At 49.7% G+C, this 24,944-nt stretch overlaps 1 protein-coding gene across 1 annotated transcript; it reads right to left on the reverse strand.

Moving 5' to 3' along the window:
• Nucleotides 1–20,759: 20,759 nt before the first annotated feature.
• CBLN1 (cerebellin 1 precursor) lies at nt 20,760–22,805 on the reverse strand. The gene is made up of 3 exons (XM_069550342.1): nt 22,542–22,805; nt 22,273–22,392; nt 20,760–21,034 (listed from the first exon to the last, which is right to left on the reverse strand). The coding sequence occupies exons 1-3, from the start codon at nt 22,803–22,805 to the stop codon at nt 20,837–20,839; spliced, it is 582 nt and encodes a 193-aa protein (XP_069406443.1). The 3' UTR covers nt 20,760–20,836.
• Between the last annotated feature and the right edge of the window lie 2,139 nt (nt 22,806–24,944).

Below are 24,944 nucleotides of genomic sequence, written 5' to 3' on the forward strand. Positions count from 1 at the left end.
GCTACCTGTAACTTTGTTCTGTATTTTCCAAGTCTCTTCAAAATGTGTTATTATACTTTCATAATTTAAAAACTAAAAATTTAAAGACAAATTGATGCATCCTCAATGGAAAACTATGCAGCCACAAGAAAGATGAAACTTCGCTGAATTCTACAAAATGCTAAACCTAGAATATGTAGTATGGTCACAATATAAGTCAGAAGCAGAAGGCAAATATCTATTATGTAAATGGTGTGGTGGATGACTTTTTTAAAGAAAGAAAAAGATAAGCTAAAACTTTTATGAAGTGATAAAAGTAAAAAAAATATTAAAGTTTCCCAGAGATAACGCTGTAGTTCTACTGGGACGATTCTCAAAGGACACGCCCCCATAAGAAACGGAGAAAAATAGTATGACATCAGAAAGAAATACAGTTTTCTTATGAGCATGTGTATGAAAAAGAGAAATTCCAATAAAATGTTCAACAAATGGAAAAAAAGAAAATATACAAGTGGAAAATAAGCATATTTTTAAAAATGTTCAACATCATTTCCCATTATGGAATTACAAATTAAAACAATAGCGTACCATTACAAAACTCTTCAGTTCAGTTCAGTCGCTCAGTCGTGTCCAACTCTCTGTGACCCCATGAATCGCAGCACGCCAGGCTTCCCTGTCCATCACCAACTCCCGGAGTTCACTCAGACTCATGTCCATTGAGTCAGTGATGCCATCCAGCCATCTCATCCTCTGTCGTCCCCTTCTCCTCCTGCCCCCAATCCCTCCCAGCATCAGTCTTTCCCAATGAGTCAACTCTTCGCATGAGGTGGCCAAAGTACTGGAGTTTCAGCTTCACCATCATTCCCTCCAAAGAAATTCCAGGGCTGATCTCCTTCAGAACGGCTACTGGTTGGATCTCCTTGCAGTCCAAGGGACTCTCAAGAGTCTTCTCCAACACCACAGTTCAAAAGCATCAATTCTTCGGTGCTCAGTTAGGAGGGCTAAAATCCAAAAAAAACTAGCAACACCAAAGATTAGTAATGACGCAGAGCAGTAAGCACTCTTTCATTGTTGGTGAGAAAGCAAAATGGTGCAGCCCCTTTAGAAGAAAGCTTAGCAGTTTCTTACAAGACTAAACATGATCTTACCATATCATCTGTCAATTGCCCTCCTGGATATTTACCCAACTAATTTGAAAACTGAAATCAACACAAAAACCTGCATATGAGTGTATACAGCTGCTTTATTCATAACTGCCAAAAACTAAAAACAGCCAAGATGCCCTTTAGTAGATGAAGAGAGAAACTGATACATCCATGCAGTGAAGAATTCTATTCATCAATAAAAAGAAATGGGCTATAAAGCATGAAGAGACATGGAATCTTAAAAACATATTGTTAAGTGAAAGAAATCAGTCTGAAAAGGCCACAAACTGTATGATTCCAATTTTATAATGTTTTGTAAATGACAAAACCATAGAAATAGAAAAAGGGTCAATGTTTGCCAGGGTTTAAGGGAGAGCAGAGGGAAATGAATTAATATACCATGCACAGTAGTTTTTAGAGCAGTGGAACTATTCTGTGTCATACTTTAATAGTGGGTACATGACATCATGCATTTTTAAAAACTCATAGAAATTTACAGCACAAAGAATGAACCTTAATGTATGCAATTTTTTAAATCAGGTTAGGGGAGCATGGGATGGAATATAGAGTTTTTAAATACACAAGGCATAAAAGGGAAAAAAAGGTACGTTGGACTTTATTAAAGTTTAAGACTTATGCTCTGCAAAAGATGCTATTAACAGAATGAAAAGACAGGGAGATTCTCTCTTGTATTCTCCCTGTATTACAAATGGATAGCACAATCTCGGGAAAGAGGGTGGAGAGAAAAGGTGCTGACCTAGTGCACCTGTAAAAGGAAAGGCAAAAGGAACTTCACATAAGCACTTCACTCAATCAAGTTACTTCTTATAGGAGTGTTGGAAGTTAATAACTCTGAAGTCACTATAAATGTATACTGGGATTGAACAAGTCAGAATATAGATGTTGGGAGCCAGACTTCACTCTGTTAGAGTGGGAATTTACAGGGAGGAGGCCACAGTGATCCATGTGGTAATGAGTTAGAGTTGGAGATGTCAGTATGAACTCATCTTTAGTTTAATATAGATATAGATACAGATGGTTTCATATAGAAATACTTACAGATGTCTGTATATATATGAGTTAGCATACCTCATACATTTTCTTGTTCTATCAGCCAAAAGGCCCTAGAAGAAATGACCACCACCCCCACCCACCACCCACACCAGTAGCAATGAGCGTACCTAGTACTAGACCTTGGTTTGGATACCATTTTCCAACAGAAGAAACCAGCGTTCCTTAAAGAAATGTCTGATTCTAGAACTGGGGCAAGTAGTGTCCAAGAGTATCTGTAGTGCCAAAAAATCGAGGAAGTTAAAAAAAAGTGAAAAAATGCATTAAAGAGGTTATGTCAAAGAGATAGGAGCCAACTGAAAGAGTTTCTAATGTCTGAAACAATTCTGGCAACAAAAAAAGTAGTATTGGATTATAACCTAAACTACAGAATAAGTACCCATGAGTCCATCAGTGCAGTTCACTCACTCAGTCATGTCCAACTCTTTGTGACCCCATGGACTGCAGCACGCCAGGCCTCCCTGTCCATCACCAACTCCTGGAGTTAACCCCAACTCATGTCCATCAAGTCAGTGATGCCATCCAACTGTCTCATCCTCTGTTGTCCCCTTCTCCTCCTGCCTTCAATCTTTCCCAGCATCAGAGTCTTTTCAAATGAGTCAGCTCTGTGCATCAGGTGACCAAAGTATTGGAGTTTCAGCTTCAACATCAGCCCTTCCAATGAACATTCAGGACTGATCTCCTTTAGGATGGATATGAATCCATAGTTATACACATAAATGATTGAATAAGTGAATGAGGGAAATCTCCGTGTCAGAGGAATTTCAAAAAACATATGTAGATACTGAGCTCTCAAGGCGAGGAAGAATAACTCCCACCCCTTCAATGTGGGCTGCACATGTTGACTTCCTTCCAACGAATGCAGTGTGGCAAGGCGAGTGGGAAGATCAACTTTACCATGGAGAAGCCTGACAAACTCTACCTCAGCCAGCCCACTCAGGTCGGTAGCAACAGTGACAAATCAAGATGATGGTATGTATCCTTGATAGAACATGATGAAAAAGGTGCTTTACTTCTTCTCCCCTAAACCCACAACTCTACTCCAATCATGAGAAAAACACCAGACAAATTCTGGAATAAGCACATTCTACAAAATACCTCACCAATACTCCTAAAAACTGTCAAGATCATCAGAAACAAGGAAAGTCTGAGAAATTATTGTAGCAGGAGAAGACTAAGAAAACATGACTACTGGATATATATAATGTGTCATTCTGGAGGAGATCCTGACATTAGGTAGATACTAAGGAAATCTGAGTGAAACATGGACATTAGTTCATAATAATGTGCAAATATCAGTTTGTTAATTGTAATAAATGTAAGATGTTAGTAATAGTAGAAAGTGGACAATGGCATATGGGGGGATTCTCTGTACTATATTCTCAATTTTTCTCTAGATCTGTGGGCCCATGGATTGTAGCCCACCAGGCTCCTCTGCCCATGGGATTTTCCAGGCAAGAATACTAGAGTGGGGTGCCATTTCCTACCTCAGGAGATCTTCCTGACCCAGGGATCTAACCCACGTGTCTTGCATCTCCTGCATTGGTAGGTGGATTCTTTATCACAGTGCCACCCGAGAAGCCCCAGATCTAAAGCTGTTCCAAAAAATCAAGTCTAATAAAAACAAACTTACCTCTTCCCTGAAGCCCTGTGCTTCCTCCAAGATCCCATGGGACTTGGTACCTCCCCCTCCATGGCCCTGAGGGCATTTCCCCGAGCCTATCCCCACCAGACCCTAAACCTCTCCACGGCACACCAACCCTGCTGTTCTCAACTTTGTAACCCTCAGATCCTCTGAGAAGGGGAGTTGCATCTTCTAGAAACTGTTTGGAGACAACCAGCTGTGCTTGTACACAGATGCTCTGATCTGTTCCAGAAACAGCCTGTCTCGGGGCCCTTCTCTGGAGACTGCCATCTGCAATAAGTCTCCTGTATTCCATGGTCTGGGGTCTCTCTTCAGAGGCAGAGAACAGTTTGATTACTCTGGACAAATCTCCAGGCCCATAGTCCAGGTATGCACCCCCACTTCTGTCCAATTCCTTCTCTGGGGCTCAGGGGGCCCTCTGCCTCAGTGGGGATCAGCTACCTAGAATCAGGAAGGTTGGCTTTAGTCTGCATTGTTTGCCCGCCTGAAGCCGTGAAGCCATTCTATTTTTAAAGCCCTTGGTTTCTCTGTGTCTTGCTCAGAAGGTGGCTGGTGCTCCAGGACTCTGCTCGGGATAAATGCTCTGTCTTTTGCTCTTCCCTCTGTCCTCCACTTTTATGCCATCGCCAATACTGTGTCCTCCCCCTGGTGCTGTCAGGGGAAGCTGGGTTTGTAATTCTTCCAGGGAAGGCTTTAGAAAGAAAGAAATTAAGCCCAATCAAAGTGTCAGGTCTGAGTTGTGTGTATGTTGCGGTGTAAGTGAGAGGAGCTTAACACAGCTCCCTTCTGTGCCACTGTTGTCTCCCTCCCCTCTCCCTCACCCCCACCTCATCATAACGTAGACCCTTGTGGGTCTTAAGATTTATTAGGTGACAATAGGAGCTAATCATGGAGAAGGAAATGGCAACCCACTCCAGTGTTCTTGCCTAGAAAATCCCAGGGATGGAGGAGCCTGGTGGGCTGCCCTCTGTGGGGTCACACAGAGTCAGACATGAGTAAAGCGACTTAGCAGCAGCAGCAGCAGCAGGAGCTAATCAAACAGATAAGTCCCAATATGAGGTGAAGCCTACCCAACCAGAAGCCAATCATAGCAGCAGCCTTGTCAGGTGAGATCTGGCTGCAGGTACACACACACACACACACACACATGCATACACACACATGCACACACACACACACTTTCCTCAGAGCTTTCCCATCACTGTCTCCGTGCTTCCCTTCAGCTTGTTCATCTCAGGGCTCTTGACTTTCTTTAATGCCTGTGAGGCCCGAGTTTATGCCTCCAGCTCAGACTTGCCCTTTGGCCTCCAGACCCTCCTATCTAGCTGTCTGTTTGACCTTGACACATGCTATCTCAAAGGAACCTCCAGAACAACACATCCCCTGCTAAGCTCACAGCCTTCCTGTCCCCAGATCTCCCTCTCCGGGAGTGGTGATGCTGACTATCTCACTATAGAATCACCAGAAATCCCGCAGAAATCAGAAACTAGCCTTGGTGGTCTATCCTTCACCTTTGTGACCTAATCCATCACTAAATCCTAAGCCCTTAACTCCAAAATACCCTTTTAAAAAAAAAATTGGGGGTATAGTTGCTTTACAATATTGTGTTGGTTTCTGCTGTACAATGATATGAATTAGCTGTGTGTGTACGTATATCCCCTCCCTCTTGATCCTCCCGCCCAGCCACCCCCATCCCGCCTCTCTAGGTCACCACTCAGCACCAAACCAAGCTCCCTGTACTATAGCGGTTTCCCCCTAGCTACCTATTTTACGCATGTTAGTGTTGGCTGCTCAGTCGTGTCTGACTCTTTGCAACCTCACGGACTGCAGCCTCACGGACTGTAGCCCACCAGGCTTCTCTGTCTATGGAATTCTCCAGGCAAGAATACTGGAGCGGGTAGCCATGTCCTTCTCCCGGGGATCTTCCCAACCCAGGGATCAAACCTGGGTTTCCTGTATTTCAGGCAGATTCTTTACTGTTTGAGCCACGATAGTAGCGTATATATAGTAGCGCATATATCCCAATCTCCCAATTTACCCCACCACTCCCCTTCTCTCACCCACCCCACCATGTCCACCCATCTATTCTCTGCATCTGCATCTCCATTTCTGCCTTGCGAATAGGTTCTCTGTACCATTTTTCTAGATTCCACATATATGTATGTGTGCTAAGTTGCATTAGTTGTGTTGGACCCTTTGCAACCCCATGGACTGTAGTCTGCCAGGCTCCTCTGTCCATAATACCTCTTAAATCCATCTGTTGGTCTCCACCCTTGCTGTCCCTGCTGTAGTCCTAGCTGCCTTTATCCCTAAGCCAGATAGCTGTTGCAGCCTAGTTACTGGACTGCTGCACCCTCTCCTAGCCCCTTCCAGGCTTGCTCCTCCCAGCAGCCAACCTGACGTTCTGAAAACATAAAAACAGTTGTAATTAAGTCTTCTAAGAGGGACCCATCAGTCTCACAATGAAGACCTGAATCCCCTGAATCCTCGCCCTGAACTATCTGGCCTCACAGGATCTGGCCTCTCAGCTCACCAGCCTCCCACCTCGATCCCCCATCCTTCCCTAAATGGGGGTGGCACTGGCCCTTCCTCAGCCCCCAGATGCATGATGCTTCCCACTGTGGGGTTCTGCACATGTGATTCTTCTGCTTGGAATGCTTTCCCCTCCCCCAACTTTGGCCTAGCTCATTCCTGGTCAAACTTCAGTTCTCAGCTCAAAGTCAGATCCCCTCATAGCTCACAGCTCCCTGCGCAGCCAGTTTCTCCAGAGCCCTTATTGCTCTGTAATTACACAACTCTGAGTGATGCTTGGCCTCAGGTATGCCCAGTCACATGGGGGCAGGGAGATATCTCTTTGCCTCAAGCTGTCATCCCAGCACCAGCACAGTGTCTGATTCCAGCCAGAGCTCAATAACTGCTCTTTACTTGAATGAGTGGACCCTCCTAACAACCCTAAGAAGTAAGTTTTTATTATCCTGATTCCTGCACAGCTCAGAGACACTCGACAACCAACCTGGTCATACAGCAATTTGTAGCAGAGCCATAATTTAAACAGGGTCAAGTTACATCTAAAGCTCTCGATCAATATTTTTTCCTGATCTGTCCCTCTGTATCAGGGAGACCTACGGGCCAGAAAGCTCCCAAGGCTTCTTTCCTCCTGACCAGGCACTTCCCACATTGGAGGAGAGGGTAACAAACCATGTGGAAACCTGAGTCAGGGCTGGGGAGAAGGAAAGAGCACGTGAATCCCTGCCTTTCCAGCACCCCACCTCCACACCCCTCCTTTTGGTCTTACTACTAATAACATTGATCTGAATGCCTACTGTATGCCAGGCACTATTTTAAATGCTTTACATATGTCTGTTTAATTAATGAAGTAGATATTATTATTATTTCTATTTTTCAGATGCAAACACTGAGGTCCAGACAAAAGGAAATAACTTGCTGAAAGCTACACCATGGATCAAGGGAGAGCTGGGACACAAACCGAGACAGCCTGCCTCCAGAGCCCACATTTCATCTTGAGAAAGTTTCTCAGCTATGTGGTCTTCAGCCTTGGTGTGATGGACGGTCAGGATGCTCAGCGCTCCCCCTAGATGAGGGGGCAGCGTATGAGGCAATCTTTTCTCCAGGGCTGTTCAGTGTTGAGGGACACGAGAAGGGAAACTGCGCTCACCACTGCATCCTGAAGGTGGGCTCCCAAAGGCATCGTCATCAGTTCCTGCTCCTGAGTCCCTCCCCTCAGGGCTGTCCCAATCCCAGGTTTTTCCTGAGCCTAGCTCTCCAGGCTTCATGTCCATTCTATAGGCTTCCATAAGGCATATGAAGAAATTCCTCTTTGCTTATGCTAGTCAATTTCTGTTTCTTACAACCAAATTGTCCTAATACAGTAATACCCAAACTTTTTGGCACCAGGGACTGATTTTATGGAAGATAATTTTTCCACACACTGGGGCGAGGGGAGCAGGTGGAGGGTGGAATTGTTTTTGGATGATTCAAGTGCATTACATTTATTGTGCACTTATTTCTATTATTATTGCATCAGCTCCACCTTGGATCATCAGGCATTATATCCCAGAGGTTGGGGACCCCTGATCTAATAGACACTCCCCAGAACCCCAGCTCAGAGCCTGTGAGCCAGCTCACAGGGACAGCTGAAAGAGCTGGTGGCGGGTGGGCAGGGGCTTCCACAAGTCAGGGAGTAGGGGTGAGGGAGGGAAGAAGCTGCTGCTTGCATCTCAGAGGCAGGCAGCCCCAAGAATGGCAGTGGGCAAGAAGGGACGGCAGGCAAGGTAGCTTTGGCACTGTGAAGGGCCAAGTTAAAATGATACAAGTCAGGCGGGCTGGCTCTCTGGCAGGTACAGTTTGTACAAGGGCTCTTGTGAAGCTGCCTTCATTATCAGCACAGAAGCTGGGCAAAAACGCCGTGTGCTGCTAGGGGGCTGTCACCATTAAATGAAAGTGAAGGATGCGGTCACCAAACAGCCCCCCAGGCATCCCACTGAGAGGCAGGCACATTAGCCAACAGGGCCAGGACATCCCTCCTTCTGCAAAGTGAGCTGACGCTAATTACACTCCTCAGAAGATCTCCCCCAGTATTATACAAGTGATGACCTTTATATAATCAGATTTCACTATAGGAATTCATAAGTAATCCCGCTCCCCTCCCACTTTCTGCACCACCCTAAAAAACCACACACAAGCACAGAGGGAAGATGAGATGCTGACTCAGCAGACATTTATGTCTGTGCCAGAACCCAGGCCAGGTGTTGGGAGCAATTGTTTGCAAACCTGGGCAGCACATCAAAATCACACATGGGACTTGTAGCAACACAGAAGACCCCTCCCCTCCACCCACCCCAGACCCAGCTGAGGGCTTTACTGAATTAGAATATCTAGGGGCAGGGAATGGCAGGTGAATTTTACATAAGCTCTCAAGTGAAAGGTAAATGAGGTCAGAGAAGCAGTCAGGAGGGGTGGGCTGTGATGGGGGACAAATAGTTTAGATTTTATTCAAAATGAGCACAGAACCCATCTGGAAGTTTTAGCAGAAAAATGGCATGATCTGACTCACCGCTTAAAAGGGTCATTCTGTAGCTGCCATGATCATGTGTGTGTGTAGACGTAGGGCAGCAAGAGTGCCAGCTGGGAGGCTAATTGGTTGACGGCAATTGTCCCAGGGACACAATTGGCTGGTGGCCTGGATCAGCTGACTGTTGGATTATTTTGAAAGTAACGTGATAAGATTTGCTGATGGATTAGATGTTGGGTATAAGAAGGGAGTAGTCAAGGGTGATGCTGGGGTTTCTGATTTGAATTACCAGAAGGATGGATTTGCCAGAACTGAGACAGAAAATGCTGTGGCAGGAGCAGATTCGGGGTCCGTTTTGAAGACATATATCTGAGATGCCTGTAACCTATGTGAGTGGAGAATTGGGTATAGGAACCTGGGGGTGGATTGGAGTAGGGTGGCCCTTGACTTTCTGTGCTAGCTTTCAATTCTAGTTTGAAAATCCTCCTCCTCCTACACACACACACACACACACACACACACACACTTTATCCTGAATGCTTCAATGAAGTGGATTTCATTTTCTGACCTCCCAAGGGGAATAAAACTTATGTTGACCAACCAGAGCCTGCATTGTCTTTCCATGGAAATGGATCTAGAAATTGGCCTGAGACTCCTTTAGAGCCATTTTGCAAAGACTTCTGGGTAAAGAATTTGAAGCAGAGAAAATGAAAGAGCCAAGGCTCCTGCAGCTGTCCTGTGACTGTGAGGAGTGAAAGGGGCTGAGCATGAGAGAGAGGGAGATAGAGACCAGGCACTGGTAATCAAATTATGGCTGAATCATTCTTTATCTCTCATGTTTACTTTGAGTTATGTGAGCCACCAGTAAATTCTCTTCCCCCAAAAAAGTCCCATTTGATTCTGATATAGCACGTCTGTGGACAAATATTTAGGAAATAGCTGTGGGATGCACATGGTCCTACACCATTGCTACTCAAATGTCATCTGTAGTGAGTTCGTCATGCAGAATTTGGCAACGATTATTAAACTTGAAAAATTATTTTAAAAAGTGAATTCTAAAAAGCTTATTAGAATTGGAAAAATCTCAAACCCCAGCCCAGATAGAAAGAATCAGAATCTGCATTTTAACAAGATCTCCACATGACTGGAATGCACAAATAAGCATGAATAGGTCATGAGTTGCTTGCTTGTGCTCTTCCTGGGGAAAAAACAGATATCTTTGTGATATAAATAAGTAACAATGCCGGAGTGCATGGGCACTGGCAAAATTGTCTCAGGAGCAAAAATAATAACTACAGTTTACCGTGCACTTACTATGTCCTTCACTCTATTAAATCTTTTGTATATATTACCTCATTAATCCAGAATTAGATATTATGGCTCATCTCACTTTAACAGAGAAGGAAACCAAAACTCAGGGAAATTAACCCCTTACTTGAAGTCACACTTCCCTTATAGGAAGTAGCTGTATGGTGACCATTTATTGCTTTTGCTCACCTCACCTGCAGTCCCCCTTCATTGGTACAGCTGGCCCCAGAAAGGACTGCCTCTCCCCATCCTCACCCCTACCCCCAAGCAGGCTCCATGCCTGATCAGTTAGCTCACTTTATCCCTCTGCTCAAGGAAACTAGTTCCGATTTATTCTTAAGTCAATCCAATACTCATCAGCTCTAGAATTTTTTCTGGACCAATAGAGAAAGAAAATGTTATCTTTCTGATGGGGAAACTAGATAAAATGTGAGTCTGATATTGCTGCCACAATTAGGAGCCTGGAAATGAATCCAGTTGTAAAAAGAGGCAGATTCCTAATGACATTGCTTAAGGTGTCTGGATTGAACACACCTAAATTTAATTATCCTTGTTGTTTTGTTTTGTTTGTAATGGGATTCAATAAATTCTTTAGGGAGGATGGCGTTAAGGCCAGTTTGAGTTGGGTTTCTATGATTTGAAGCCATAAGAGTTCTGATGAATATAGCAACAAAGGCAACCCACAAAAGCAGCTCTACTTAACTCAAAGCCTGTTCTCTTAACCAGTGCCCCCTTCTCTGCCACAGAAAGGCGGGTGAAACCCAAAGGTCATGCCCAGGAGGAGTTCACAGTGGTGTGGCAGTGAGAGGGTTAAGTCAAGGAGCTCAGACAGCTTAAGTCCCTTTCCCTAATTTCCTATCTTTCTCTGTACTGTTCTTCCTTCAGATGGACTTCGGGCAAGGTTGGCCCCCTGCCTGGGCTTTTCTACTGGACCTATAGAGCAGAGCCGGTGCTGGGCCTGCATGCAGTGTTGTGAGTATTGTTGAATAAATGTATGATTGAGAGCTCCAGGCTAGCTGGGTATTTCAGCGGTGAATATTCTGCAGTCTGAACATACATGTCCTTTCTCTACAGCCTTAGATTCACACTGTTACCATTTCTGCCCAAAATGCTGCCTCTTCCTGTCTCAGAGAGAGTCAAGACCCTGCCTTCTGTCTTGTGCATATGAGTCCCCAGCCCTCATTCTCCTTTCTTAGTCCCCGCCTCACTGTCCACTTTTGCTCCAAGCAGAGTTACAGTTCCAGGAACGGTACCCTGGCTGCTTCCCACCTCTGCAGCAGACCAAGGTCTGTTTCCTCCTTGTTCTCTTGTTCATGCTTATCTGTTGCAGGATAACTTCAGTGCGAAAAAATCCAATCATTCACAACTCACTTCAGTTTTCGCTAGTGCACAGCATGGTTAGCTGAGTTAAACACAAAGAAACAACAAAACAACATCTGAAACATTCTCTGGGTCTGTAAATGATAAGAGGTCAATTTTCCAGCCCCCATCTTTAACCCCAAGGCTTCCAGCAGGCTTTTCCTCTGAATGGATATGCTTCTGGTAGGTGACATGTTTAATGGCTCCTCTGAACTCCTGAGGAGAAGGGACCAATGAGAAGACACCTCTGCTCTAATGGATTGTGATCAGATGGCTAATTTCTAATTAGCCATTTGTATATTTGTATTAGGGAGGTAAAGAACCTGCCTGCAATGCAGAGACCCCGGTTCAATTCCTGGGTCAGGAAGATCCGCTGGAGAAAGGATAGGCTACCCACTCCAGTGTTCTTGGGCTTCCCTTGTGGCTCAGCTGGTAAAGAATCCGCCTGCAATGTGGGAGACTTGGGTTCGATCCCTGGGTTGGGAAGATCCCCTGGAGAAGGGAAAGGCTACCCACTCCAGTATTCTGACCTGGAGAACTCCATGGGCTGTATAGTCCATGGGATCGCAAAGAGTAGGACACAACTGAGTGACTTTCACTCACTCACTCATGTGTATTTTAAGCCAGCCCCTGCCATTCTAGGTTCTGTTCCAAACCCTGCAGACAAAGTGACACCCAGGACAGACCAGGTCTGTATTCCTAGGGAGGGAGAGAAACAGCAAACCAGCAAACAGATAAATGAGCATTTCAGGGCAATGAAATAGAGCTCAATTGGTAATAGAGGAAGTGGTTTGGTATCAGAGAGAGTAATCAAAGGTGGCCTGCTGAGACCCGAAAGAGAAGGAAATGGCCCCAAAGGATCACCCGGTGCAAAGGTTCTGAGACAGGAGAGAGCTTGGCATATTCTAGGAGCTGACGGAAAGCCAGAACAAGCTCCTCTGCAGTAGCGAAAAACAATAGAAGGTGAGCTCCTTGAGGTCAGCTGGAGTTGGATGAGAGAGGCCCAGCCAGCCACAGTAAAAAGGCACAGTGCATTGTGGAAGCACAAGGTGGTTTCACGCAGTGTGGTTTTTGGTTTATGTTTTGAGAAGCTCACTCTGGCTACCGAGGGAAGAATTAATTATGAGGGGCCCAAAGAAGATCCATGTGACAGCTTTGAAAGCTAGTCACCAGGTGGCTTTCTCTGCAGGCTTGAGGCTAGAAGACAGGACTCTGGTGACAGATGTAAGGTGGAAATTCAGACATGAAGACCCCCACTGCCCGGGTAGAGGTCATATCTGGAGGTGCTATGGTCTCCCTCCTGGGGGAACAGGCTTGCTTCTGTCCACAGCCTGGATCCCAGCTTCTTATGACAAGAGACAGGGACACATTTAGGCAATCAAGAAAAACAACTATAAACTTCACAGCCTCAGAACACACCACTGTCACTCATACTGATGCTGGAGATGATTTAGGTGGACCTGTCGTCCCACTTACGAAGCACAAAGAACCCAGAGGGAAAAGAAGGAAAAGCAACAGACACTCAGATGCCACATGAAGGCTGAGCTGCAAGCCTGCACGCACAGCTCAATTGGTATTGCTAACGCGCCCTTTCCCTTGGCATCTTCAGAATAAGTAAATAATCTGTCTACCTGAAATGAACTCCTTCAAAAAGAGAGAGTGAGTGAGCATTTGGAACATTGCTGAGACTTAAATTGACCAACTTTGATCATGATGAGTTAGTAAAATTGTAGGCTCCTCATCAGCTGCATTTTAATTCCATCTTTGGAGTCATTATAAAATCATCTGAACTTCTCAGTGGAAGTACACTTTGGGGAGTTTATTTTTGAGCCTCTCAGAATACAAAGGAGAGTCTTCCAATACAGGATCTGGGCAGAGCACACAGCTCCCTTTTAAATGAGGAGGACACGATGCCCAGTTGTCTCTCCTTTTAATTCCCTCTTCCCTCTGTGTAAATTTCCCTGAAAGCAGGCAATTTCTGATGATGGAATAAAGGGCTCTTAGAGCCTCACCTGAGGAAGCAGATTGCTGCTGGCAAGCAGAGCATTCTAGAAAACTCTTTGTTGGGCTGAACACCTAGCCGGACACTGAGTCAGAGAGAGGAGGGGGATTTGGGAAATCTTTGATTTTCTTTAGATGAAACCAACTCCACCTCCATGGTCTGCTTGTGTGCTTAGCCTCTCAGTTGTGTCCAACTCTTTGGGACCACATGGGCTTTAGCCCACAGGACTCTTTTGACTATGGGATTCTCCAGGCAAGAATACTGGAGTGGGTAGCCATCTCCTTCTCCAGGGCATCTTCTCAACCCAAGGATCGAAACCCAATATCCTGCATTGCAGGTGGATTCTTTACCATCTGAGTCACCAGTGAATCCAAAATGTGAAGGGACTTCAGAGGTCATTCTGCATTTAGCTAGAGCAAAACCCCAGAAATCCCATTCCCAGCCACAAGCCAGGGTCTGCTGGGGAAATACCGGCTCTCCAATTGATCAAGGTGCTGCGTGGCTACTGCTTATACCTGACTGCTCTGCTGGCACCATGGAAAATCCTGCTGGGCTTCACCAGCTGATTGGCGCCATCACCAGGGTCTTCAACCCTACCCACTGCCACAGACTTGAAGGCTTGATCCTTGATTAAGCAATCAATCGACCAATAGTGAATCATGTTATTAGGTGTTACCCTTTAAAAGAAAATAGGGCCCCTGCCCTTCAAGGAGCTGACCGTATGTTGGGGGCAGGATGGGGCAAGCTGAATGCAAGAAAGAGTTGTGTTATAATGGCAACTGCAGACAACTAGTACAATTCAATTTCACTCTATAAAATGTGACTGTTCATGAGGATAGTGGGAATCTCAAGAAGTGTACAATGTTTCAAGCCTGCATTCCAGAATCCCATGGTCCAAAGTACCATAATTCTTTGTTCATTTGTTCAGGAAATACTGTTCATGCTGACTCTGTTCCAGACAGTGTGATAGGCATTGAGAATGTAACTATAAATAAGGCAATAACAAGGTGGATACTTTCATGGAGTTCACAGTCTGGTGGATCAGACAAACGCATTCACCACGCAGCCAGTAATCCCTCCCTCCTTGCTCCTCACCCACTCACATGTTCACTCATTCAATCAGGGAGCATTTATTGAGCATCTACCAACCCTGACATTGTGCCAGGCTCTGGATGCACTGTGAGAAACCACAGATGACAGCGGATGCCCCTTGAAGCTTAACATCCAAGTGGTCAGGGTGTGATCTGAATAAGAGAGTTCAGGGGGTCATCAGAGGGCCAAGCCCTGATGTGTGGCATTCAGAGAGGACTTCGTATATTGGGTGGACCTCAAGATCAGATTGGAGCCTGCTCCCCTACCCTGCTCCTTCCTTCTTCACCTTCTCCCTGACCTCTTTAGGGTTGAGAAAGATGAACAAAGACCCCCATGGGCTCTGGACTGTGGTCACACACCTGGAAGTTCTTTCTTTATAATCATAAAGTTCTCCTTCCTGACTTCAGCTGCACAGTGTCTTCTAACTGCTGCCAGAAGTGCTTTCTCAGCGTTAAGACCTAGCAACAAATCCGAACACCAACCAATATGTCTAATCTTGGCCTTTTCCTCACTGTCCCTGCTTACTACTTTCCCAGGGTCAAAGGTGGGACTTCCAGGGACAGGCTGAGCACAGATGAAACAGGAAGAGATGAGAAGTGCAGTTGCCCACAAGGTTTCCCAGCCAGCACAGAGTGTGGAAGCACATCCATGTCAGCATCCCTATCAGTGATGGGCTGCTTCCAGGACTGAGAGGCCCCCTGAAGGGCAGTTTCACTGGCTGGGTCCATATCCTTCAACCAGGCCAGTCACTCCTGACACAATCACAGGAGTCCTGCTCTGTGCCCACCACAGAGGGCACAGGGCCAAGCAAGATGAGTGGGATGCAAGCAGCTCACCCTCTTAATGAACATAGATATGCTCTTCTCTCAAGTCATCCCACCCTCTCCTTCTCCCACAGAGTCCAAAAGACTGTTAGCATTGAAACATGTATATCCTCATATGTGAAACAGATTGCCAGTCCAGGTTCGATGCATGAGACAGGGTGCTCAGGGCTGGTGCACTGGGATGACCCTGAGGGATGAGATGGGGAGGGAGGTGGGAGGGGGGTTCAGGATGGGGAACCCATGGCTGATTCATGACAATGTGTGGCAAAAATCACTACAATAGTGTAAAGTAATTAGCCTCCAACTAAAATAAATAAATTAATTTAAAAAATAAAAATGGCATCATTTTTTAAAAAATGAACACAGGTATGTAAACAGCACTCATGCCCAAAGGGAATGCAGATATGAAGCTAGAGTATTCATCCACAGTGGTTGACGCAAATATATGGGCAACAGGGATGGAGATGAAAGACACTTCCAGGGTAACATCCTCCTGTTCTCATGATTAACTGGAGGTGGGTGGGGAGATGAATGCGCACAGGGAAGAGAGGACACGGGATCCTAACTCACATGTTCTGTGTCCCTTCCCCCTGTGGTTTTAGCTTTCCTGTCTGCTTAATGTTCCTTCAAGTCTTGCTTCTGTGATCGTGATAGCTCAACTGTGGCCATTGCTCCTCATTGCTGCTTCCATTTTTTCAGCACCTACCTTGCCACAGGCAGTGCTGAGCATCTTTATACCTTTCAGCAACCACCCTGCTGTGTAGATATTATTGTTCCCATTTGAAATGTGAGCAAACTGAGGCTCAGATAGAGTGTGCGTGTATCTTCAATGAGAAGCCCTGTGCAAAGAGGCCAAGAGACCTTTGTCATCGTCTCCAGAAAGCTTTTCTTTCCCACTGAGTTGGCTCAAAGGAAGGGTCCCTCCACTTTCCCTCCCAGCTTGACCTTGCCGTTCAAGGGCACCGCTGGCCTCCTCAGACCCGGCAAAAGGTGGCACTGCTTTGTTTGAAAGCTAGTAGGGGTGACAAACCCAGCCTAGAGGTGTGTGGCGGATGGGGCACGGGGAAGACGACTCACCGACGTGCTGATCAGAAAAGTCAGGTCACCTGGAGGATACCCTAGACATCTAATCCACCCCTTGCATCTAGGAGTTGAGGAAAACGCGGTTCCGGCTGGGGGAGGAAGTAGTATGAGGACTCGCTGCGCGCCAGGGGTCGAGAGCAGGGCGCTAAGTCTTCACCTTAGCTGGGTGTGCGGGTGGGGGCGAGGGGTCCCAGGACCCCGCCCTGTCTGCGCGGAAACGCCTGGCCCAGTCGCTCAGCCCAGCACTCTCTCGCCTCTCCACTACCCCATAACAGTAACAATTAAGGAGCGGGGTGAGGCTCCCTCTCCATCTGGGTAATTATGTTCTCATTAGGAGCCAATCCGCCCGGGCTGCGAGCATCAGCTCCAGCGCAGCTTGGAGGGCGCGCTCCCAGCTCTGCTGACAGTGGAAGCCCCGGCGAGCGAGCGATCCCTGGGACCTTGCGCGGAACGTCGCGCAGCCCCGCTCTGCGCAGCAGACAACACAGGCGGCAGGGATCCAGCGCTGGTCCGGAGACACCCAGAAGTTCAGGGTGCTGCCTGGAACACCTCGACCTCCGAGTCTGGTCTGGGCTTGTTGAATCCTAGAAACCACCCTGCTACATCCCCCTGTCTGACCACCCCTTCCCCCCACACACACCCTCACCACCCCCACCCCCTACCCCCACCCCCGCTTCAGCCCGCCCGTAGTTGCATTGTTTCCCTCCACCCTAACTCACGCTCTGCGCTCAGGAACTGGGTGGAGGAGGAGGCAGTGTGGTAAGAGAGACCACACTCCAAAGCAGAAGGCCTGGAAGAGGTAACCACTCTCCTATCTGGGGAGAGGAGGTCTTCCCGTTGGGAGGTGACCACTGAGGCAGAATAGAAGGAAGTAACCAAGGTGACCCGGGCAGGAAAGGAGTCTTTCAGACAGAAGATGAAGCTGAGTGAAGATGTGGTCCTGGAACTCCTACAGCCTTGATTCTGATCAGGTTTATTTGAGATAAAAGCAAGAAGCAGGACCCAGATCTAGAAAAGCCTAGAGGATTCTAAGCTTTAAAGAAAGCCATTCTGAGGTGGGTTAGAATAACACCCTCCCCCCACCTTCCTAGCCTCTGGTTGGGGGCAGGGAGGTCGTCCCTACTGAGCTAATAACCCCCTTTTTCTCTAACCCTCTCAATCCCCAACACACCCCCCTTGAAGCTGGAGCACAATTTTCAGATGAAGGTCACTCACCTGCCTCTGACAGAGTAACAGTCACCTCCACATTTGCCCCAGAGGTGAGGGAGGTGGCCCAACTGCCAAGTGCCAGGCCCCAGATGGTCTTAAAGAAAGAGCTGTCCACAGCTCAAAGTTGTCCTCCCTGCCAACTCCAGGTAGGGCCTGGTGGAAGGTTGAGGAGGGGGCTGTGAGCCTGGAGAAGGCAGAGTCTGTGCTGTATGGACAGGACCACTTCCCAGAGGACAAGGCCTTTTAGTTGAACTGCTTAGATCTCCAGAAAGAGAGGATTCTACCAAGCGGGGGAAAAAGAAAAAAAGGTGTTTCAACTTGAAGCAAAGAAACAGCAGGTGAAGGCGGGAGTGGGAGACCGCTTCATCAGATGGTGGAGAGAAGGAATCAGGAGATGAAAGAAGTGGCTGAAACCAGATAAGGATCCCCAAGGCCAAGGTCAGAGTTTGGAGAGAAAGCTGTCCAGCCAGGAAGGGGCCAGCTGCAGCCCCAGCAAAATCAAGGGATAACTTCACACTCTGGTCCCACTGAGGGCCCCTTCACTCCCTATCTGTGTTGACCTTTCAGGCCCCAGAGCAAGGGTTCAAAGTGAACCTGAGTTCCTGGATAGGCCACTTCTCTCCGCCTCCGGGCTAGCCTACAGGCTCCAGACCAACCTGGCTGCAGCCAGGACTCCCTAAAGCCAGGCAAAAGACCAGAGAGAAAGGCTAGAACCTCGGGGCAGGAGGACTCTTGGAGATGTTCAGATTCCTCCCTCTTTATACAGATGGGCAAACTGAGGCCAAGCAAGAGGACTTGCCAAAGTATCCCTGCAGAGCACCGCCTGGTGGTCGCACCGCTTGGACATCCACAGTGCGGGTCTGCTCGCCGACCACCCACTCACAGGCGAGTCAGTTTCAAGGGTGCTTGGGGCTCAGTTCCCGTGAGCGGTGGCTACCCAACCTGTGCGTTGGTGAGCCTTAGCTTGTGCGGTATGCGGGTGCCTGGCGGGCTGGCTGTGCTCCCGCCGAGCGAGGGTCGAGCTAGTTCCACTGCCCGGCGCTCCAGTTCTCTCAGATTTCTCCCTCCCAACCGGAAGAATGCGGGGAAAGTTGGGGTGGGGTAGGGGGGGGTGGTTACAGTCTTTTTTCTCTCCTTTAAGAATAGTTTAAAAATTCCTCTAGGACTCCTTATCCTCACTTCCCTGGGGACTGACTAGGGTAGAGAACTATGGGGCAGGAAAAAGACCGGTTCCCCTCCTCACTCCCAAGTCCCTGCTTAACCCTGAGGGGTCCGGGGTCGCTGGGGCCGCTGAGGGCACCAGCTAGACGCCCGAGCCCCTAGATTGTGTGAGGAGAAGCCCCGACTGAGTTTCAGCTCAGGCCGCTCGCTTGTTGACTCTAACTCAAGACGAGCCGCAGGAATAAATCGAGAAACATTGTTTACGGTGCTGTTATTAACTTCCTTCCCGCTTCTCTCCATCTCTAATTAAATTCATCTCTGAATCTCCGGCCAGGAGAAACCTCCAAAAGGACCAGAGCCAGAGGGGGCATGCAGGCCGCGGCTCCCGCCCCTTGGCCGCCCACCTGCTTTCCGCGGCCCGACCTCCCCTCTGCCGAAGCGACTTGGTGAGACTTCCAGACTTAAAACGAAGTCGTTTATTTCAATTTTGCTTTCACATTATGTTCCGATACAATCAAAACTCCTGGACGAACCTCTTGAATAAAAGTCCTGCGATGAGCGCGATCACAGGTCCCCAGCGCCCGGTAATACCGCCGGCGCGGACTCGGGATTCAGAGGAGGCGAAATAAAACAGACTTAGCTTCGGGATCTGGGAGCGGAGGTTCCGGAGGCAGAGGCGTGGGAAGCGTGACGAAAGGGCAAAAAGGTTCTGGCTCCTCGAGTTGGAATTATTCCTGATGCACTTGGACTGCGTAAAGCCTTTTTCGTTTCCAGGCCGGCTGTCGGGCCTGGCCTAGCAAGATTTCAGCCAAATTTCTTACGTTTGCGCCAAAGCAGGGAGCACAGGGCGGAATGCAGGGTTGGCCCTAGGCCCGCGCAGGAAGGAGCGAGGGCCAACATCGCGAGGAAGCCCTCCTGCCTTAGCCTTTCTCGGCTTGCACGCCGCCAAGTCCCCTACACCTCTGAATCTCACCCTTCCGCACCCCTGCCCCCAGACCTCGCAACTAGGGGAGGTGCGGAGTTTAGAAAGCTGTTTCAGAAAAATAAAAGTTCCACTTGAGCTTTATTGGATTAAAGCAAAATTAAATCTTGGCTATTCACAGGTATGTTACAGAGGACGAGGAAGCGTCCGGAAGAACCTCCTGGCATTTAGTGGAGCCACAGAATACGAGGGCATTGACAAGCATCAGAACACCAAGCAGCCTTAGATTTCACGATCACTCCAAATGGGACATAGAAATACGGAAATACAGCCAGTTTCCACTGGGAACAGTTCTTCGTGTACAAATGATATATATTTTTATATATATATATATATATTTCTTTTTTTTAAACCAGTCACCACTAAGGTGAGTCCTTTCTCTGCTAACAAGCAGCCGAGGATACATACAAAGTACCTTCAGCTAATTAATTCGAGCGGTGTTTTAAGAGCAGTACTTGCCAAATTAAAACTACTTCCCCGTCCAAAAAAAAAAAAAATCCTTCCCCCCTCTCCAAAATAAAAAAAAGGGGGAGGGACATATTAGATTTCAGGGGATGAAAAGATTCAGAGCGGGACTCAGAGGAGAAAGATATTTCACATTATACAGTGAAATGCAAAGTTTCTTTTACATTGTAGGGAACATGAACACGGGGTAAGAAACAGTGACAAGGCAGTCTGTCTTTCTTGATTACTGCAACTGGAGTTGGGGGCGAGTTTATTTTGGAAATGGGAGTGCGCAGAGCTAAGCGGAATTTACTTCTCCTAAAGAGGAAATGGACTAAGTTGTCCAACCGCCGGGCTGCGCTTCGTTTACCGGATACAGCTGGGGAACAAGTAGGAAGTTTCAAGTCGTGCCGCTTTCTCGTCCTCTAAAGTTCAGCCTCTTTATCATTTTCCCCTCCTGCCTTCGCCCTCTCCCTGCCTCCATTCCCGAGATGAGCCAGTCAGAGGGGAAATACGAGGAATCCGGAGAAGGTCGAATATTTCCAGCCCCCCATCAAGTTTCCTCGCTCCAGCTTGAGGTATGCTCGGTCGCCTTTCTCCATCTGGATTAGAACTCCGTTGCTGGCGGCCTCCCGGGTCACGTCCTGGTCACCAGCGAAGGCTGAAATCACCGGCCACCCGTTTAACATGAGGCTCACCTGAGAAAGAGAAAGGCCGGCTTCAGAGGGGCAACCCAGTGGGGTACCGAAGCGTGGATAAAATAGCGAACCTTCACAGCTTGGCTGACAGACGTAAAGCTTGGAAGCAGGGGGCGGCGGGTGGGCGGGGGCGGAAAGAAAAGGGGCTTTGTAATTTACGCCGAGAGCCCAATGAAGAGAAAGACGGCCCATCTGGGTGACAGAAATGGTCTGCTCCCCAAACGAATCGAACCCTGACTGCGCTCTTTTTATCCAGTTTAGTGAACCCGTAGATGGCTCAGGCGCCCGGAGACCTTCGGCCCTGCCCTCCCCGCCAGCCTCAGAGAGAAAGTCAGACAATTGGCGCTTCTGGGAACACAAACAAATACAAACAAAAACCCTGGCTCCTCCCGATTCCAGATGCCGGAACACAGCAGAGACGCAGCGGAGGAGCCAGGCAAGGTTTCGGCAGATGAGAAATCTCTCTCAGAGCTGCACTCCGTGTTTCATCCCCAAACTCCGGGCTCAGTTTTCGTCCCAGATCCAGCCTTGCCCTCCACCGCCTGGCTTTGCCCTTGCGGTGGCATCAGCAGATAAAGGCCCAGGGCCCTCTCCCCAGCCGCGCGTTCCGCCTTCTGTGTCCGCCCAAAGCAAACCTGAAAACCTTTGGGAACCCTGGAGAGCCAGTGAGTGCTGGCTGGGGCAAGGCTGGAGCCAGGAGGGTGTGGCACTACGCCCCTCCCTTTTCTCTCCACCTTTCAACTGATATAGTTAGGCGCTACTCGTTCAGAAATCCGGAGTGGGTCCCCAGAGGGACGCCAGGACTCCCCCGGAGCGTGGCACTGAATGCAAGCGCACAGGTTTCTTGGCCGCTTCAGAGCTGGGACAGGAGTCGGGGATACTGTCCGTGGTGCTGAAGGAGATGATCCGCGGAAAGCTTCCGGAAGTCGGAACTGTCTGGGATGCTAACAGAAACTCTAAAGCGAAATCCCCGGGGTTCCGTCGCGGGAGGACCTCTTTGGAGGGTCCCACAAGGCGGAGGCAGAAAACTGTGCCTGGAGGTGGCTTCAAGAACCCATGACTGGAAAACAAGGGAGAGTCCAAGCCAGAGAACCGTGAGGCCCTGCTGCCCATTCCTCCAAGCTGCCCCGGAGACATGCGGCTGCCCCTTCTATTTCCCACCCCCGCCGGGCCGACTCACTCCCGCGGCCAGCAGCCCCCTACCGGGGCTGGGGCCTGGCCCTGAGGCGGCAGCTGACCTGGATGGTCTGTCTGTTGTAGACTTTTACCACGTGGAAGTTAAAACTGTAGATTCCTTTGCGCGGGGCGATGAAAGTGCTGCGTTCTGAATCAAAGTTGTTCCCGATGTTCACTAGTACCTATAACGAGACGGGAACGAAGGGGAGTGGACAAGAATCTGTCCCGAACTCTTGTCCCCGCATTTCCGCTGAGACCTCGGAGAGGGTCGAACATCTACCTACTACCTCTCCCCCAACCCCCACCCATCCAGTCTTCCTGGAGCACTCACCTGGTCGAAGTAGATGATCATGGTGCGATTACTCATCTCGGACGGCTCATGGTTGGTGCTTCTGATGGCAGAGAAAGCCACCTTGGCGCTGCCAGAGCGCACAGAGATGCCCAGAGCTGTGCCCGTGGGATCGGACGTAGGGTTGGAGTCGCAAACCACCAGGCACTTGCCTTCTAGCACGATGGGCTCCGTCTCGTTCTGCCCGCGGGCCGGGCCCGCCAACCATGCTGCCCCCAGCAGCAGCAGCTCCACGACGCCCAGCATCGCGGCGCCGGCGCCCACCCCGCCCCCCACCCCAGGGGCTGCCTGCGCCAGCCGCCCCCCCGCCCCAGCCCGGCTCCGAAGCCCCCTCCTCAGATCCGTGTTCAGCTCTGCCAACGCCGCTCTGGACACTTCGGGTCTTCTTGCACTCCTGGGCAAGCGTGTCCCCCGAGCGATGCTCCCGGAGCCCCGCCCGGGCCTCAGGGGTACCGTGGCTGCCCAGCCGCACTTGGATGCATAGCCGCTGCCGCTCGATCCCCGCTGATTCCTCCGCCTCCTGCCCGCACCGGCCGCTGCCGCCGCCGCCGCCGCTCTGAATTATTGATGCAGCGGGCGATGCAGCCGGAGCCGGCGGAGAGCGCGCGCCGGGCACAAAGGCGCGGACAGCGGCCTGGCCCCGCCCCTACCACCTCCCTCCCCGCCTCCCTTTCCAGCCCCGCCCCCGCACCGGCAGAAGCTCCACCCCCCGGCCAATCCTGGCGCGCCGCGCTCCCCGCCGAGCCAATGACGGCGCTGTCCGCGCGCGGCCACCTGACCCTGGGCGCCGTTGTTATTAGGCGCGGCGAGGCCGGCGGCGCGCGGCAGCAGGGTTGGGCTCAAGCGGAGAGTCGACGGAGAGAGCGAGGGCCGGGAACGCGCGCGCGCGCGCCCGCGTTTCTATGCCGTCAGCGGCGGCCGCTCGCTTGTCTCCCGCCTCCCGATACGGTCTTGTTCAGCCCCCTCAGCCCTTCTGCCCTCCTCCCTCGCCGGCCCTCAGGTAGGAGGCGGCGCGCACGCCCAGGTTCCGGAGTAGAGTCGCCGGAGACCGAGAGAGGCGCGAGTGTGGGCGCGTGGGGCGGGAGGGGAGCGCCCCCCAGTGGGTAAAGGGGTGAGGGGCAGCGGGCGCGCGGATGAGCCTCGGCAAGCGGGCCGACCCGGCGGCCGGGCTTCAGGGCGCGTGCGTGCGTGGTGGGGCGGGGCGTGCGCCGAGGCCGCGGTGCAAGGAGGCGCACGTGCAGCCGCTGGGAGCTGGCGCCGCGGGGCATCGAAGCCAGTGTCCACATCCTGGCCTCGCGGCCGAGAGTGTGGCGCTGGGCCGGCAGCTCTATCCCGCTTCTCGAAGTGCTCACTCTGCGGGTCGCGGAGTCGGATCGAGCGTGCACTCATTTATTCTTTATTTCATTTATTCGAGATAGATCACTGAACACTTGTGGACCCGAAGTGCCAGGCTTCCAGGAGCTGAGGACATAGTGATGAGCAAAATCGGACGAGGCCTGCCTTCGTGCCTCTTACAGTCTAGTGCAGGAGGCACTGGCAAGGACAGTGGCATCGCAGTATCATTTCTCTGATACCATTTTAATCTTTTGCACTTAAAATTTTATGCTTTGCATCCTCATTTTATTTACTGTGCACCTTTGTGGCACGTTCTGTCCCCGTGTAGTTACATACTATTGCCTTGCATATAGACACCAAATCTTGTGATTTATGGGCGAGTTTTCAAGGGTGATTTTGAAATTTCAACGCTAATGAATTTTTACCTCACGCGTTAACTTAGAGCTTAACACACACGTAGTCAACACAGTAAAACACAGCTTTGCTAAGTGACAGAGAGGGGGGAGCTACAGAGGTGGTAAGAGGAAAGGCGTGGAATGAAGGCGGTTAACCTGCCGTTAGGTGGAAGCTGGAGGGCGATCAGACCTCTCTGTCAAGTCCAAAGCGAGAGACTTCGGACCCGAATGAGAGGAGGGCGGGAATGCTGTCCCCCGGAGCACCTGGCGCTTGGGTCCCCGCCGGGCGACTTTGAACCCGCGTGCTCTGCCGAACCAAAGCAGACGTGCGGCAGGCGGCGGCCAGCCGCGAGCCCGGGGATCTGGACAAACCTGGATCGCGGGCTGACAGCACCTCCTTTCGGTCTTCCGGCTCGCCGCCGGCGGGGTCTGCCGCCGCCTAGGGTAGGCTCTCCCCTACGCAGGAAGACAGCTTTGGAATGGCCAACAGCCGCACAATTCAGCTTTGTGTCTTTGAGACTTAGATAGATGTTTAAAGACTCATCTGGAGGTACCCATCTCGGAACCTCGCCTCTGTTGGAATGCCTGCCTGCTGGTCACTGGGTTCGCCCAGGAGAAAGAGAAGGGGCGGGGAAGAGCAACAATTCTACTTCAG

This window comes from Ovis canadensis, chromosome 14 (assembly GCF_042477335.2).
Source record: "Ovis canadensis isolate MfBH-ARS-UI-01 breed Bighorn chromosome 14, ARS-UI_OviCan_v2, whole genome shotgun sequence".
Taxonomy (NCBI): Eukaryota; Metazoa; Chordata; class Mammalia; order Artiodactyla; family Bovidae; genus Ovis; species Ovis canadensis.

Coding starts and splice junctions, on each gene's coding strand:
- CBLN1 (XM_069550342.1), bottom strand. CDS start 22,805: ATGCTGGGCGTCGTGGAGCTGCTGCTGCTGGGGGCAGCATGGTTGGCG. Junction 22,393..22,541: donor TGATCATCTACTTCGACCAG/GTGAGTGCTCCA, acceptor GTCTCGTTATAG/GTACTAGTGAACATCGGGAA. Junction 21,035..22,272: donor ACAACAGACAGACCATCCAG/GTCAGCTGCCGC, acceptor TCTCTTTCTCAG/GTGAGCCTCATGTTAAACGG.